At 41.0% G+C, this 15407-nt stretch overlaps 1 protein-coding gene across 2 annotated transcripts in view; it reads left to right on the plus strand.

Moving 5' to 3' along the window:
• Positions 1–15407, plus strand: part of DIS3 (DIS3 homolog, exosome endoribonuclease and 3'-5' exoribonuclease) — a 172035-nt gene that overhangs the window by 95102 nt on the left and 61526 nt on the right. For both annotated transcript variants that reach the window (XM_053707929.1, XM_053707930.1), the window contains exons 18-19: positions 8376–8590; positions 12196–12364. In XM_053707929.1, coding sequence (XP_053563904.1) covers positions 8376–8590; positions 12196–12364 — 384 coding nt within the window. The remainder of the gene's footprint in view (positions 1–8375; positions 8591–12195; positions 12365–15407) is intronic.

Consider the following 15407-nt stretch of genomic DNA (forward strand, 5'->3'; position numbering starts at 1 on the left):
AGTAAATCCAGTGAAAGCTCAAGCATTTCTGAATTGTGTTTCAGATCTAGAGTTGGCTGGAGTAATTATGCCAGTTCCAGTTCTGGAACAGGGGCTGGGGTTCTATTCAAATCTCTTCATTATACCAAAGAAGGAGAATTCCTTCAGACCAGTTCTGGATCTAAAAATATTGAATCGTTATGTAAGGATACCAACATTCAAAATGGTAACTATAAGGACTATCCTGCCTTTTGTTCAGCAAGGGCATTATATGTCCACAATAGATTTACAGGATGCATATCTGCATATTCCGATTCATCCAGATCACTATCCGTTTCTGAGATTCTCTTTCCTAGACAAGCATTACCAGTTTGTGGCTCTGCCGTTTGGCCTAGCAACAGCTCCAAGGATTTTTACAAAGGTTCTCGGTGCCCTTCTGTCTGTAATCAGAGAACAGGGTATTGTGGTATTTCCTTATTTGGACGATATCTTGGTACTTGCTCAGTCTTCACATTTAGCAGAATCTCATACGAATCGACTTGTGTTGTTTCTTCAAGATCATGGTTGGAGGATCAATTTACCGAAAAGTTCAATAATTCCTCAGACAAGGGTAACCTTTTTAGGTTTCCAGATAGATTCAGTGTCCATGACTCTGTCTTTGACAGACAAGAGACGTCTAAAATTGATCTCAGCTTGTCGAAACCTTCAATCACAATCTTTCCCTTCGGTAGCCTTATGCATGGAAATTATAGGTCTTATGATTGCTGCATCGGACGCAATCCCCTTTGCTCGTTTTCACATGCGACCTCTTCAGCTCTGTATGCTGAACCAGTGGTGCAGGGATTACACAAAGATATCTCAATTAATATCTTTAAAACCGATTGTACGACACTCTCTGACGTGGTGGACAGATCACCATCGTTTAGTTCAGGGGGCTTCTTTTGTTCTTCTGACCTGGACTGTAATTTCAACAGATGCAAGTCTGACAGGTTGGGGAGCTGTTTGGGGGTCTCTGACAGCACAAGGGGTTTGGGAATCTCAGGAGGTGAGATTGCCAATCAATATTTTGGAACTCCGTGCAATTTTCAGAGCTCTTCAGTCATGGCCTCTTCTAAAGAGAGAATCGTTCATTTGTTTTCAGACAGACAATGTCACAACTGTGGCATACATCAATCATCAAGGAGGGACTCACAGTCCTCTGGCTATGAAAGAAGTATCTCAAATACTGGTATGGGCGGAATCCAGCTCCTGTCTAGTTTCTGCGGTTCATATCCCAGGTATAGACAATTGGGAAGCGGATTATCTCAGTCGCCAAACGTTACATCCGGGCGAATGGTCTCTTCACCCAGAGGTATTTCTTCAGATTGTTCAAATGTGGGGACTTCCAGAAATAGATCTGATGGCTTCTCATCTAAACAAGAAACTTCCCAGGTATCTGTCCAGATCCAGGGATCCTCAAGCGGAAGCAGTGGATGCATTGTCACTTGCTTGGAAGTATCATCCTGCCTATATCTTTCCGCCTCTAGTTCTTCTTCCAAGAGTAATCTCCAAGATTCTGAAGGAATGCTCGTTTGTTCTGCTGGTGGCTCCAGCATGGCCTCACAGGTTTTGGTATGCGGATCTTGTCTGGATGGCCTCTTGCCAACCGTGGACTCTTCCGTTAAGACCAGACCTTCTGTCGCAAGGTCCTTTTTTCCATCAGGATCTCAAATCCTTAAATTTAAAGGTATGGAGATTGAACGCTTGATTCTTAGTCAAAGAGGTTTCTCTGACTCTGTGATTAATACTACAGGGAGTGCAGAATTATTAGGCAAGTTGTATTTTTGAGGATTAATTTTATTATTGAACAACAACCATGTTCTCAATGAACCCAAAAAACTAATTAATATCAAAGCTGAATAGTTTTGGAAGTAGTTTTTAGTTTGTTTTTAGATATAGCTATTTTAGGGGGATATCTGTGTGTGCAGGTGACTATTACTGTGCATAATTATTAGGCAACTTAACAAAAAACAAATATATACCCATTTCAATTATTTATTTTTACCAGTGAAACCAATATAACATCTCAACATTCACAAATATACATTTCTGACATTCAAAAACAAAACAAAAACAAATCAGTGACCAATATAGCCACCTTTCTTTGCAAGGACACTCAAAAGCCTGCCATCCATGGATTCTGTCAGTGTTTTGATCTGTTCACCATCAACATTGCGTGCAGCAGCAACCACAGCCTCCCAGACACTGTTCAGAGAGGTGTACTGTTTTCCCTCCTTGTAAATCTCACATTTGATGATGGACCACAGGTTCTCAATGGGGTTCGGATCAGGTGAACAAGGAGGCCATGTCATTAGATTTTCTTCTTTTATACCCTTTCTTGCCAGCCACGCTGTGGAGTACTTGGACGCGTGTGATGGAGCATTGTCCTGCATGAAAATCATGTTTTTCTTGAAGGATGCACACTTCTTCCTGTACCACTGCTTGAAGAAGGTGTCTTCCAGAAACTGTCAGTAGGACTGGGAGTTGAGCTTGACTCCATCCTCAACCCGAAAAGGCCCCACAAGCTCATCTTTGATGATACCAGCCCAAACCAGTACTCCACCTCCACCTTGCTGGCATCTGAGTCGGACTGGAGCTCTCTGCCCTTTACCAATCCAGCCACGGGCCCATCCATCTGGCCCATCAAGACTCACTCTCATTTCATCAGTCCATAAAACCTTAGAAAAATCAGTCTTGAGATATTTCTTGGCCCAGTCTTGACGTTTCAGCTTGTGTGTCTTGTTCAGTGGTGGTCGTCTTTCAGCCTTTCTTACCTTGGCCATGTCTCTGAGTATTGCACACCTTGTGCTTTTGGGCTCTCCAGTGATGTTGCAGCTCTGAAATATGGCCAAACTGGTGGCAAGTGGCATCTTGGCAGCTGCACGCTTGACTTTTCTCAGTTCATGGGCAGTTATTTTGCGCCTTGCTTTTTCCACACGCTTCTTGCGACCCTGTTGACTATTTTGAATGAAACGCTTGATTGTTCGATGATCACGCTTCAGAAGCTTTGCAATTTTAAGAGTGCTGTATCCCTCTGCAAGATATCTCACTATATTTGACTTTTCTGAGCCTGTCAAGTCCTTCTTTTGACCCATTTTGCCAAAGGAAAGGAAGTTGCCTAATAATTATGCACACCTGATATAGGGTGTTGATGTCATTAGACCACACCCCTTCTCATTACAGAGATGCACATCACCTAATATGCTTAATTGGTAGTAGGCTTTCGAGCCTATACAGCTTGGAGTAAGACAACATGCATAAAGAGGATGATGTGGTCAAAATACTCATTTGCCTAATAATTCTGCACTCCCTGTATGTTACAGGCTCGTAAATCTGTATCTAGGAAGATATATTATAGAGTCTGGAAGACTTACATTTCTTGGTGTCTTTCTCATCATTTTTCCTGGCATTCTTTTAGAATTCCAAGAATTTTACAGTTTCTTCAGGATGGTTTGGATAAAGGTTTGTCTGCAAGTTCCTTGAAAGGACAAATCTCTGCTCTTTCTGTTCTTTTTCACAGAAAGATTGCTAATCTTCCTGATATTCATTGTTTTGTACAAGCTTTGGTTCATATAAAACCTGTTATTAGGTCAATTTCTCCTCCTTGGAGTTTGAATTTGGTTCTGGGGGCTCTTCAAGCTCCTCCGTTTGAACCTATGCATTCATTGGACATTAAATTACTTTCTTGGAAAGTTTTGTTTCTTTTGGCCATCTCTTCTGCTAGAAGAGTTTCCGAATTATCTGCTCTTTCTTGTGAGTCTCCTTTTCTGATTTTTCATCAGGATAAGGCGGTGTTGCGAACTTCTTTTCAATTTTTACCTAAGGTTGTGAATTCTAACAACATTAGTAGAGAAATTGTGGTTCCTTCATTATGTCCTAATTCTAAGAATTCTAAGGAGAAATCATTGCATTCTTTGGATGTAGTTAGAGCTTTGAAATATTATGTTGAAGCTACTAAGAATTTCCGAAAGACTTCTAGTCTATTTGTTATCTTTTCCGGTTCTAGGAAAGGTCAGAAGGCCTCTGCCATTTCTTTGGCATCTTGGTTGAAATCTTTAATTCATCATGCTTATGTCAAGTCGGGTAAAACTCCGCCTCAAAGGATTACAGTTCATTCTACTAGGTCAGTTTCTACTTCCTGGGCGTTTAGGAATGAAGCTTCGGTTGATCAGATTTGCAAAGCAGCAACTTGGTCTTCTTTGCATACTTTTACTAAATTCTACCATTTTGATGTGTTTTCTTCTTCTGAAGCAGTTTTTGGTAGAAAAGTACTTCAGGCAGCTGTTTCAGTTTGATTCTTCTGCTTATAATTTCAGTTTTTTTCATTATAAGATTTAAACTTTATTTTGGGTGTGGATTATTTTCAGCGGAATTGGCTGTCTTTATTTTATCCCTCCCTCTCTAGTGACTCTTGCGTGGAAGATCCACATCTTGGGTAGTCATTATCCCATACGTCACTAGCTCATGGACTCTTGCTAATTACATGAAAGAAAACATAATTTATGTAAGAACTTACCTGATAAATTCATTTCTTTCATATTAGCAAGAGTCCATGAGGCCCACCCTTTTTGTGGTGGTTATGATTTTTTTGTATAAAGCACAATTATTCCAATTCCTTATTTTTTATGCTTTCGCACTTTTGTCTTATCACCCCACTTCTTGGCTATGCGTTAAACTGATTTGTGGGTGTGGTGAGGGGTGTATTTATAGGCATTTTAAGGTTTGGGAAACTTTGCCCCTCCTGGTAGGAATGTATATCCCATACGTCACTAGCTCATGGACTCTTGCTAATATGAAATGCATGATCCAGGACATCTCTGGACGGCTCAAAAGGCTTCAAAGTCGTTTTTGAGGGAGGTAAAAAGCCACAGTAGAGCTGTGGCAGTTGTTGTGAGTGGACTTAAAGGATGCCTACCTTCACATACCGATTCACAAAGATCATCATCAGTTTCTAAGGTTTGCCTTTCTAGACAGGCATTACCAATTTGTAGCTCTTCCCTTCGGGTTGGCTACAGCCCAGAGAATCTTTACAAAGGTTCTGGGCTCACTTCTGGCGGTTCTAAGACAGCGAGCGAGGCATAGCGGTGGCTCCGTATCTAGACGACATCCTGATACAGGCGTCAAGCTTTCAAGTTGCCAAGTCTCATACAGAGATAGTTCTGGCATTTCTGAGGTTGCACGGGTGGAAAGTGAACGAGGAAAAGAGTTCTCTATCCCCACTCACAAGAGTCTCCTTCTTAGGGACTCTTATAGATTCTTTAGAAATGAAAATTTACCTGACTGAGTCCAGGTTATCAAAACTTCTAAATGCTTGCCGTGTTCTTCACTCCATTCCGCGCCCTTCGGTAGCTCAGTGTATTGAGGTAATCGGCTTAATGGTAGCGGCAATGGACATAGTGCCATTTGCGCGCCTTCATCTCAGACCGCTGCAATTATGCATGCTGAGTCAGTGGAATGGGGATTACACAGATTTGTCCCCTCTGCTAAATCTGGATCAAGAGACCAGAGATTCTCTTCTCTGGTGGATGTCTTGGGTACACCTGTCCAAGGGTATGACCTTTCGCAGGCCAGATTGGACAATTGTAACAACAGATACCAGCCTTCTAGGTTGGGGTGCAGTCTAGAATTCCCTGAAGGCACAGGGATCGTGGACTCAGGAGGACAAACTCCTTCCAATAAATATACTGGAGTTAAGAGCGATATTCAATGCTCTTCTGGCTTGGCCTCAGTTAGCAACACTGAGGTTCATCAGATTTCAGTCGGACAACATCACGGCTGTGGCTTACATCAACCATCAAGGGGGAACCAGGAGTTTCCTAGCGATGTTAGAAGTCTCAAAAATAATTCGCTGGGCAGAGTACCACTCTTGCCACCTGTCAGCAATCCATATCCCAGGCGTGGATAACTGGGAGGCGGATTTTCTAAGTCGTTAGACTTTCCATCTGGGGGAGTGGGAACTCCATCCGGAGGTGTTTGCTCAGTTGATTCATCGTTGGGGCAAACCAGAGTTGGATCTCTTGGCGTCTCGCCAGAACGCCAAGCTTCCTTGTTACAGATCCAGGTCCAGGGACCCAGAAGCGACGCTGATAGATGCTCTAGCAGCGCCTTGGTTCTTCAACCTGGCTTATGTGTTTCCACCGTTTCCTCTGCTCCCTCGACTGATTGCCAAAATCAAACAGGAGAGAGCATCAGTGATTCTGATAGCACCTGCGTGGCCACGCAGGACTTGGTATGCAGACCTAGTGGACATGTCATCCTTTCCACCATGGACTCTGCCTCTAAGACAGGACCTTCTGATACAAGGTCCTTTCAATCATCCAAATCTAATTTCTCTGAGACTGACTGCATGGAGATTGAACGCTTGATTCTATCAAAGCGTGGCTTCTCCGAGTCAGTCATTGATACTTTAATACAGGCACGAAAGCCTGTTACCAGGAAAATCTACCACAAGATATGGAGTAAATATCTTTATTGGTGTGAATCCAAGAATTACTCATGGAGTAAGGTTAGGATTCCTAGAATATTGTCTTTTCTCCAGGAGGGCTTGGACAAAGGATTATCAGCTAGTTCCTTAAAGGGACAGATTTCTGCTCTGTCTATTCTTTTGCACAAGCGTCTGGCAGAGGTTCCAGACGTCCAGGCATTTTGCCAGGCTTTGGTTAGAATTAAGCCTGTGTTTAAACCTGTTGCTCCCCCGTGGAGCTTAAACTTGGTTCTTAAAGTTCTTCAAGGAGTTCAGTTTGAACCCCTTCATTCCATTGATATTAAACTTTTATCTTGGAAAGTTCTGTTTTTGATGGCTATTTCCTCGGCTCGGAGAGTCTCTGAGCTATCTGCCTTACAATGTGATTCTCCTTATCTGATTTTTCATGCAGATAAGGTAGTCCTGCGTACCAAACCTGGGTTTTTACCTAAGGTGGTTTCTAACAAGAATATCAATCAAGAGATTGTTGTTCCATCATTGTGTACTAATCCTTCTTCAAAGAAGGAACGTCTTTTACATAATCTGGACGTAGTCCGTGCCTTGAAGTTTTACTTACAAGCTACTAAAGATTTTCGTCAAACATCTACCCTGTTTGTCGTTTACTCTGGACAGAGGAGAGGTCAAAAAGCTTCGGTAACCTCTCTTTCCTTTGGCTTCGGAGCATAATACGCCTAGCCTATGAGACTGCTGGACAGCAGCCCCCTGAAAGGATTACAGCTCATTCCACTAGAGCTGTGGCTTCCACCTGGGCCTTTAAAAATGAGGCCTCTGTTGAACAGATTTGCAAGGCCACGACTTGGTCTTCGCTTCACACTTTTTCCAAATTTTACAAATTTGATAATTTTGCTTCTTCGGAGGCTGTTTTTGGGAGAAAGGTTCTTCAGGCAGTGGTTCCTTCCGCTTAATCCTGCCTTGTCCCTCCCATCATCCGTGTACTTTAGCTTTGGTATTGGTATCCCATAAGTAATGGATGATCCGTGCACTGGATACACTTAACAAGAGAAAACATAATTTATGCTTACCTGATAAATTTATTTCTCTTGTAGTGTATCCAGTCCACGGCCCGCCCTGTCCTTTTAAGGCAGGTCTAAATTTTAATTAAACTACAGTCACCACTGCACCCTATGGTTTCTCCTTTCTCTGTTTGTTTTCGGTCGAATGACTGGATATGACAGTTAGGGGAGGAGCTATATAGCAGCTCTGCTGTGGGTGATCCTCTTGCAACTTCCTGTTGGGAAGGAGAATATCCTATAAGTAATGGATGATCCGTGGACTGGATACACTACAAGAGAAATAAATTTATCAGGTAAGCATAAATTATGTTTTTTCAAGTAAGTGTAATCAATGATGCTATGAGTATACACTTATTAAATTATAAAATCTGTATAACAACAGTAGCTTCTATTTTTAACACACACACATATATATATATATATATATATATATAGAGAGAGAGAGAGAGAGAGAGAGAGAGAGAGAGAGAGAGAGAGAGAGAATGAGAGAGAGAGAGAATGAGAGAGAGAGAGAATGAGAGAGAGAGAGAATGAGAGAGAGAATGAGAGAGAGAGAGAGAATGAGAGAGAGAGAGAGAATGAGAGAGAGAGAGAGAATGAGAGAGAGAGAGAATGAGAGAGAGAGAGAATGAGAGAGAGAGAGAGAATGAGAGAGAGAGAGAGAATGAGAGAGAGAGAGAGAATGAGAGAGAGAGAATGAGAGAGAGAGAGAGAGAGAGAGAGAGAGAGAGAGAGAGAGAGAATGAGAGGGAGAGAGAGAATGAGAGGGAGAGAGAGAGCATGGGAGGGAGAGAGAGAGAGCATGAAAGAGAATGAGAATGCAAAACCATTAACTTTCTTATAAATATTTTTGCTCCCAGAATCTGGAAATTAAGACGGATTCTGCAAAAGCTCTGGCTGACTCTTTAGACAAAGCTGAATCTCCGGAATTTCCTTATCTGAACACTCTGCTGAGAATACTGGCAACTCGGTGCATGATGCAGGCTGTGTACTTCTGCTCCGGGATGGACAATGATTTCCACCACTATGGTCTGGCATCTCCTATTTACACACATTTCACCTCTCCCATTAGAAGGTATTTATATGAATAGCTAAGCCAGGAATATTTATTGCACATCTCCGTTGACAAATATTAATCCTGTAAATGTCTATGAGGAGTAAAGAGGGAAAATACTGACATAGTGTGAAACTCCCATAATGCTGCTGTCATTATGACGACACTAATAGTGCTGTGGCCTCGTTTTCATGGCTGGAAATGTTGCCAGGTCTCAGCTTTGCAGGTAGCAATAATGTGTTTTATAATTGTTGCTGATTCTAATGTTACCTTAAAGGGACATACAAGTGCAAAAAGAAAATGTTATAATTGTTATGTGCAATAGTAAAATATTGTGACTGTGTGCTTAATCCCTACAAAGGGACTGTAGGAGTTTTGTCCCTGACATTTCAGGAGTATACCATTAGTACTACTTACCAAGAGTTCATTGTAAATTTACATTGTTTTTAACGCCTATATTTATAAAATTGTGTTTTTAGGTTTAGATAATGAAGGATGTTAATGTCTATTTATTAGTGATTTTTCACAATAGTGATGTTGTAGCACAGATGCCTCCAAATCAGGTGAGATAATAAAAGTTCAGAACCTTATTATATCATTTACAGTGAATCTTGCCTGTGCGACACATTTCTCAAAGGTATATGGAAGTCAAATTTAAACCTTCATGATACAAATAAAACATGTAATTTTAAGACTTTTCAATTTCGTCAACTTAACTTCATTCTCTTGGTATCCTTTGTTAAAAGCATACCAAGGTATCAACACACTACTGGCAAACTAGCTGGTGATTGGTAGCTACACACATATGCCTCTTTTCATTGGTTCAGCTAGCTCTTTGTAGTGCATTGCTGCCCTTGAGCTGACTTTAACTATGTTTTAACTCTTTTGCATGTGTTAAAAACATAGAGTATTTTATTATTGCGCTATTGCTAGCATATCACACATTAAAGCTTTTTCTTTTTGCACATTTATATCTTTTTAAGGCTTTGCCAAAAAGAGTTTTACAAATGTAAAATGTATTTATATCTTTTCTTCTTAAATGGAAAGAGCCCACAGCTGCATTCATTACTTTTGGGAAATAAGATCCTGGCCACCAGGAGGAGGCAAAGACAACCCAGCCAAAGGCTTTAATACTCCTCCCACTCCCCTCATCCCCCAGTCATTCTTTGCCTTTCGTCCCAGGTTCACAAGGCGGGGAAGGATTGTTGCAGTCCTTGTAGCATTCAGTCATGGATGACCGGATGGGTCACGGTATCCTTTTGGATGTGTGAGCTTGCTGTATCTATTATGATAGCTCAGTCTGCTAGGAGATGGGTTTTTTCCTTGCTCCTTTGACAGGAGACAATTTCCTCTTTCTTCTCGGGGGGCCTCAAGGGAGGGTTTGTGTTCCCCTTTTTAGGGACCTGTGAGTAGGTCTGGCGCCTTCGGTTGCCTGGAGCGTGCCCTCTGTCGGGGGCTGTTTTGTGCGGTTTGTTTCTTGAAGGCTGCTTCTTCTTCTTCCTTGCAGCTAGCTGGACAGCTAGCTCAGCGTACTAATGCACTGTGACTACTCTGCACTGTAGCAAACCGAGGGTTGCTGGTCTGATCTCCAGCGAGGTCTACTCAGCCTTCTTCCTTTCGAGGTTGATATGATGAGCAGTGCCTTGAGTCTCTTTAGGGGGATTAGCCGCACGTTACAAGACCATTCATGTTTTAGCTCCCTCTGTGTTCTCAAACTTGGGGTTTCACCTGGGTCTATTACACGCTCTTTCATGGTAGAATATTTGGGTATTCTATGGGCACGCGCTGGGAGGACTTTGCCTCTTTAGTTGCGTTCCATGCTTGCAGGATGTCGGAGAGATGTTTTTTCAGTCTCTGTGCCCGGTATTATCCCGGGGTTCGCCTGGTATAGGCATGGCCTCCTTCCCTGTTTGGGTTCATTTGGGTCTCTGATCTGGGCCCTCTCTTGGAGGTGCTGTTTTTTGCATTGAGGGACTTTTCTTTTCTTCGGTCCTCCTTGGCCTTGTTCCCTTTGGGGTTTTCGGAAGGTTTACCCTTCATTTGTGAGGGGTGAGTGGTGGGGGACCGTCTGTTGGGCGACGGTGTCTCTTGGTGGACTGTTGGCTCAGTCGAGTCCGTTTGTGGTCTCTAATTTGACTCTGGACTGGCTGCAAGTCAGTGTCACTGGGGCTTTTCCTTTGAAATTTTTTTCTCAGCTTCAGACGAAGCAGGATTTTTTATTGGGTAGAGGTTCAGGCCTGGTGCCCTCAGTATGGGCCGCCTATTGTACCCTCCCCTCTTAGCATTCAGTGTCCTCTATAGCTTGGGTATGGTTTTCCCAAAAGTAATGAATGCAGCTGTGGACTCTTTCCATTTAAGAAGAAAAACATAAATTATGCTTACCTGATAATTTCCTTTTCTTCTAATGGAAAGAGTCCACAGCTCCCCACCCATCATTTTATGTGGGGCGTCCTTATTGTTCTTCTGGCACCTTTCACCCTGATATTTCTTCTACTGTTACTTGTTCCTTGGCAGAATGACTGGGGAGTGGGAGGAGTATTTAAGCCTTTGGCTGGGGTGTCTTTGCCTCCTCCTGGTGGCCAGGTTCTTATTTCCCAAAAGTAATGAATGCAGCTGTGGACTCTTTCCATCAGAAGAAAAGGAAATTATCAGGTAAGCATAATTTATGTTTTTTGTTTAAAAAAAAAAAAAAAAAGTTCCTTAAAGGACCAGTAAATACAGTAGATTTGCATAATCAACAAATGCATGATAAAAAGACAATGCAATAGCACTTAGTCTGAACTTCAAATGAGTAGTTGATTTTTTTTTCTGATAAATTTCAAATTTATGTCTATTTAAACTCCTGTATCATGTGACAGCCATCAGTCGATCACAAATGCATATACGTATATTTTGTGAATTCTTGCACATGCAAATTTGCGTTGTTCTCTTGGTATTCTTTGTTGAAAGCTAAACCTAGGTAGGCTAATATTCTAATTTCTAAGCCCTTGAAGACCACCTCTTTTCTCAGTGCATTTGGACAGTTTTTCACAGTTAGACAGTGCTAGTTCTTGTGTGCCATACAGATAACATTGTGCTCACTCCCGTGGAGTTAACTAGGAGTCAGCACTGATTGACTAAAATGCTAGTCTGTCAAAAGAACTGAAATAAGTTTTATCCCATATGAAATTTACTAATTTAGTAGATATTTAGGTATTCCTGTGTGGGATTGTTGGAATATGCAGTCCTTAGCTAGAGCAACTTCAAATTAAATGGTTAATACGGCAGTATTGAAAAAACTATCCCCAGATAAATTTACACATGATTGTATAACATACATTCAGTGTACATATTTATGTTATAGCGGTGTCTAATTGCAGCCAATTGTATTTATAGCAGAAATTGTTAATAAAACAATTTGTTTGTTTTTTAAATGAAGACTTTCTGTATATATTTTGAGTGCCGGTGATGTCACGCAACATAGCTCTTGCACGATATATATAGATTGATGTCTGATTCTTCTTTGTGATGCCGATATGTACATCCAACAGTAGCAGTCACATGTTATCACTTTAGAGATTTATTTATCACTAAATGTAAATCTTGTTTCATTATGCTTTGTAGTGACACTGATTTATCTTTACTAGATACGCTGATGTCATAGTACACAGACTTCTTGCTGCTGCTATAGGAGCAGACTGCACTTATCCTGATCTTACAGACAAGCACAAAATAGCAGACATCTGCAAGAATATCAACTTTCGACATAAAATGGCTCAGTATTCACAAAGAGCATCTGTTGCTTTTCATACTCAGGTAAGTGGTACTAAAATATCTATAGAACTTCCTAGTGCTTTGTGCTGTTTTTCCCACTTTTGTAGAACAGTAAACTGAGAGGGGAAACTGTAGAACCAAACATGAGTAAATGATTATAAGTGATTAAAATATTGCTTAGCTTATATTGGGCATCATTCTTGCATCATTTTATAGTAATATAGGTTAAAAACACTCAAGTCCTTTAAGTTTAACCTTTAAAGAAACATTCAAGGAATAGTAAAGTTAAAATTATTCAGATAGAGCATTCAATAAAAAAAAACATTTCCAATGATCTCATTTGCTTTGTTCTTTTGTTATTTTTTGTTGATAACCATACCTAGGTAGGCTCATGAGCAGCAATGCACTACTGGGAGCTAGCTGCTGATTGGTTGCTGCACATATGTTCCACTTGTCATTGGCTCACCAACTAATTGTTCAAATGATTTGGAATGGCTTTTCATTTGAAAAGCCTACGAGAAGCCTTGCCTAGATTATTTGCAGTTCTCTAACAATTGTTTGCAATACACCCCTTTTTTTGTAATTTGGTTATTAACTAAATTATTTTTTTATAATCCAAACATAATCTCATTTCTTTCATGTAAGTGGCAAGAGTCCATGAGCTAGTGACGTATGGGATATGCATTCCTACCAGAAGGGGGCAAAGTTTCCCAAACCTTAAATGCCTATAAATACACCTCCCACCTTACTCATACCTCAGTTTTAAAACTTTGCCTCCTTAGGAGGTGGTGAAGCATGATGTGCTTGATTTCTTCAGTGAAAGGTGCTTCTAAGCATATTGAAGCCCAGTTCCTCTCTTAGTGCAGTGTTTGTCTGAGGGATGTGAAGGGAGTATTGCCTGATGATACCATGTTTTCGCCTATGGGAAATCTATTCTAGGGCTCTCTGTAAATTTTGGTTGCGGGGATTCATCTGCTGCCTCCCTTTACAGATCGACAATATACTCCTCTATCATTACCTCTGCTGATATGTTTCAGTACTGGTTTGGCTGTCTGCTATATGTGGATGGGTGTCTTACACAATAAGTATATACTTTTATTATATAAGACACTCTCAGCTATGGATTGGGCACTTTCTAAGTAAAGTTATTGTATATTGTTTGTATAAATTCATTTTCAGTGCTCTTTTTTTAGTAACTTTATTTGTGGCTAAATATTTGTCAAGGTTGGTAGAGTCTGTGAAACATACTTTTTTTTTTTTGAGCTAGTAATTTATTTATAAATTAGGATGCTAAGTATTATGTTAGCCTCATGGAATGTTGATAATAACATTTTATGCAGCTAAAATAGAAGTATCCATTAGGCTTTATTTTGGTTCATTTTTATTTATTTTTTTGTATATACAATCAAAATTCTTACCTGCTTTTTAGAGTCATGTCACGCATGTGATGATGTCATAGGGTGACGTGTCATCATTGTGTGCCATTTTTTTGGCGCCAAAAATTTCCTGCAAAAAATTACAATTTTCCCGCCAAATTCCCCCCCCCCCCCGGCCAAAATTTCTGTTATAAGCTCCGCCCCAGCTCATTCAGTGTTTTCAGTAAACACTTAGAGAACTTTCATGCAGCATTTTATGAATCAGTTTTCTTTTTTTTTTTAATAACACGGTGAGTCAACAATAATTACTGTTGGGAAGATCACTCCTGGCCAGCAGGAGGAGGCAAAGAGCACCACAGCAAAGCTGATAAATATCACTTCCCTACCCACAATCCCCCAAGTTTAGCTGTCTGATAAGAAGTTTTCTTCAATCAAGATTTTATTATTTTTAAGCAGAGAAGTTTACTCTGATCTTACCTGGGGTCTAGCCTTAGTCCACGTCAGTCTCTTCAGTAGGGCAGTGGTGGCTTTTGATCAATTGGGAACTTGTGAGGTACAATCCTCTCTGTGTTTTCCCAAGGTTGTTGCTGCCCTAATCAGAAAGCCTGAGTAGGTTTACTCAGATTCTTTCCTTTTCCACAGGTCCATGTGAGGTATGACATCCTTTCAAACCAAGGGAGCTGTTCTGCTGCCGGACAGACTGTTTTTCAGGTAAGTGCCATTTGGAAAAGAACAAGCAGAAACATGTTGGCACTTCAGCAGTTGAATGCTGCATGAACAGTGCGCTTTACATTAACCAGCTATGGAAGGGTTAATTTATGGACAGTTTGGCAGGCACTGGGGAACAGTGAGGAGAGACTTTTTATTTTGAAATGATGGCTCAGCTGTGTTTGTTTGCTTTGATTGAGATCCGGACAGAACTTTCACTTATTCGCTGCGGCCATGTTTTCTCCCTACTTTTTACTATAACCACCGGGACCGCTTCTGATTAAAAGGGGAGGGTCCTTATTGGAGGCGGGTTATTCTGTTAGGTGCGCTTTCAGTTGTTTTGTCGGCTTGAGTTGGTGATGCAGTTATCGGCTGCTCCGTGTGTAAAATGAATTTCTAAGTCGTTACAGGTCTGAAACTGACTTTTGGGAGTAAGACTCTTTTTCTGGCTGCAGGACAGGTAGGCTCCTCAGTGAAGCTACTGAGGTGTTTGGGTTGCCTGGGGTTTATTGCAGGCTTTACTTCCTACATTAAAGATTTATTTAAAGGCACAGTACTCTCAATTTAATTTTTATTAAAAACGGTTTATTTTTTTATTTTTCACATTACTTTTGCAAAGATGGAATAGGCTTTGCAAATTGTTTCATGCCAGCTCTGTTTTGATTCCCAAGTGGAACCTCCAATTCCATTTTGTTCCTCATGCATTGAGAGAACTTTGAGTTACAGAGATCACATTTTTAACCATGAGCCACCATTAGCTAAGGCGGATGCTGTTCAGGTGTCAGGTGTTCAGATATGCCGCAGCTTTCTCCTCAAGCGTCCTTGGGCGACTCCGATACAACTGTCGTAGTCAATCCTAAGAAATCTAGTAAGCTGAACAAGTACTTTGATGTTCCCTCCGCGGTGGAGGTTTTCCCTGTGCCAGACTGTGCTACTGAGATTATTACTCGGGAATGGGAGAGAACTGGTATTCCATTTTCTCCATCTCCAATTTTCAAGAA

The sequence above is a fragment of the Bombina bombina genome, chromosome 3 (genome assembly GCF_027579735.1).
Source record: "Bombina bombina isolate aBomBom1 chromosome 3, aBomBom1.pri, whole genome shotgun sequence".
Classification (NCBI taxonomy): Eukaryota; Metazoa; Chordata; class Amphibia; order Anura; family Bombinatoridae; genus Bombina; species Bombina bombina.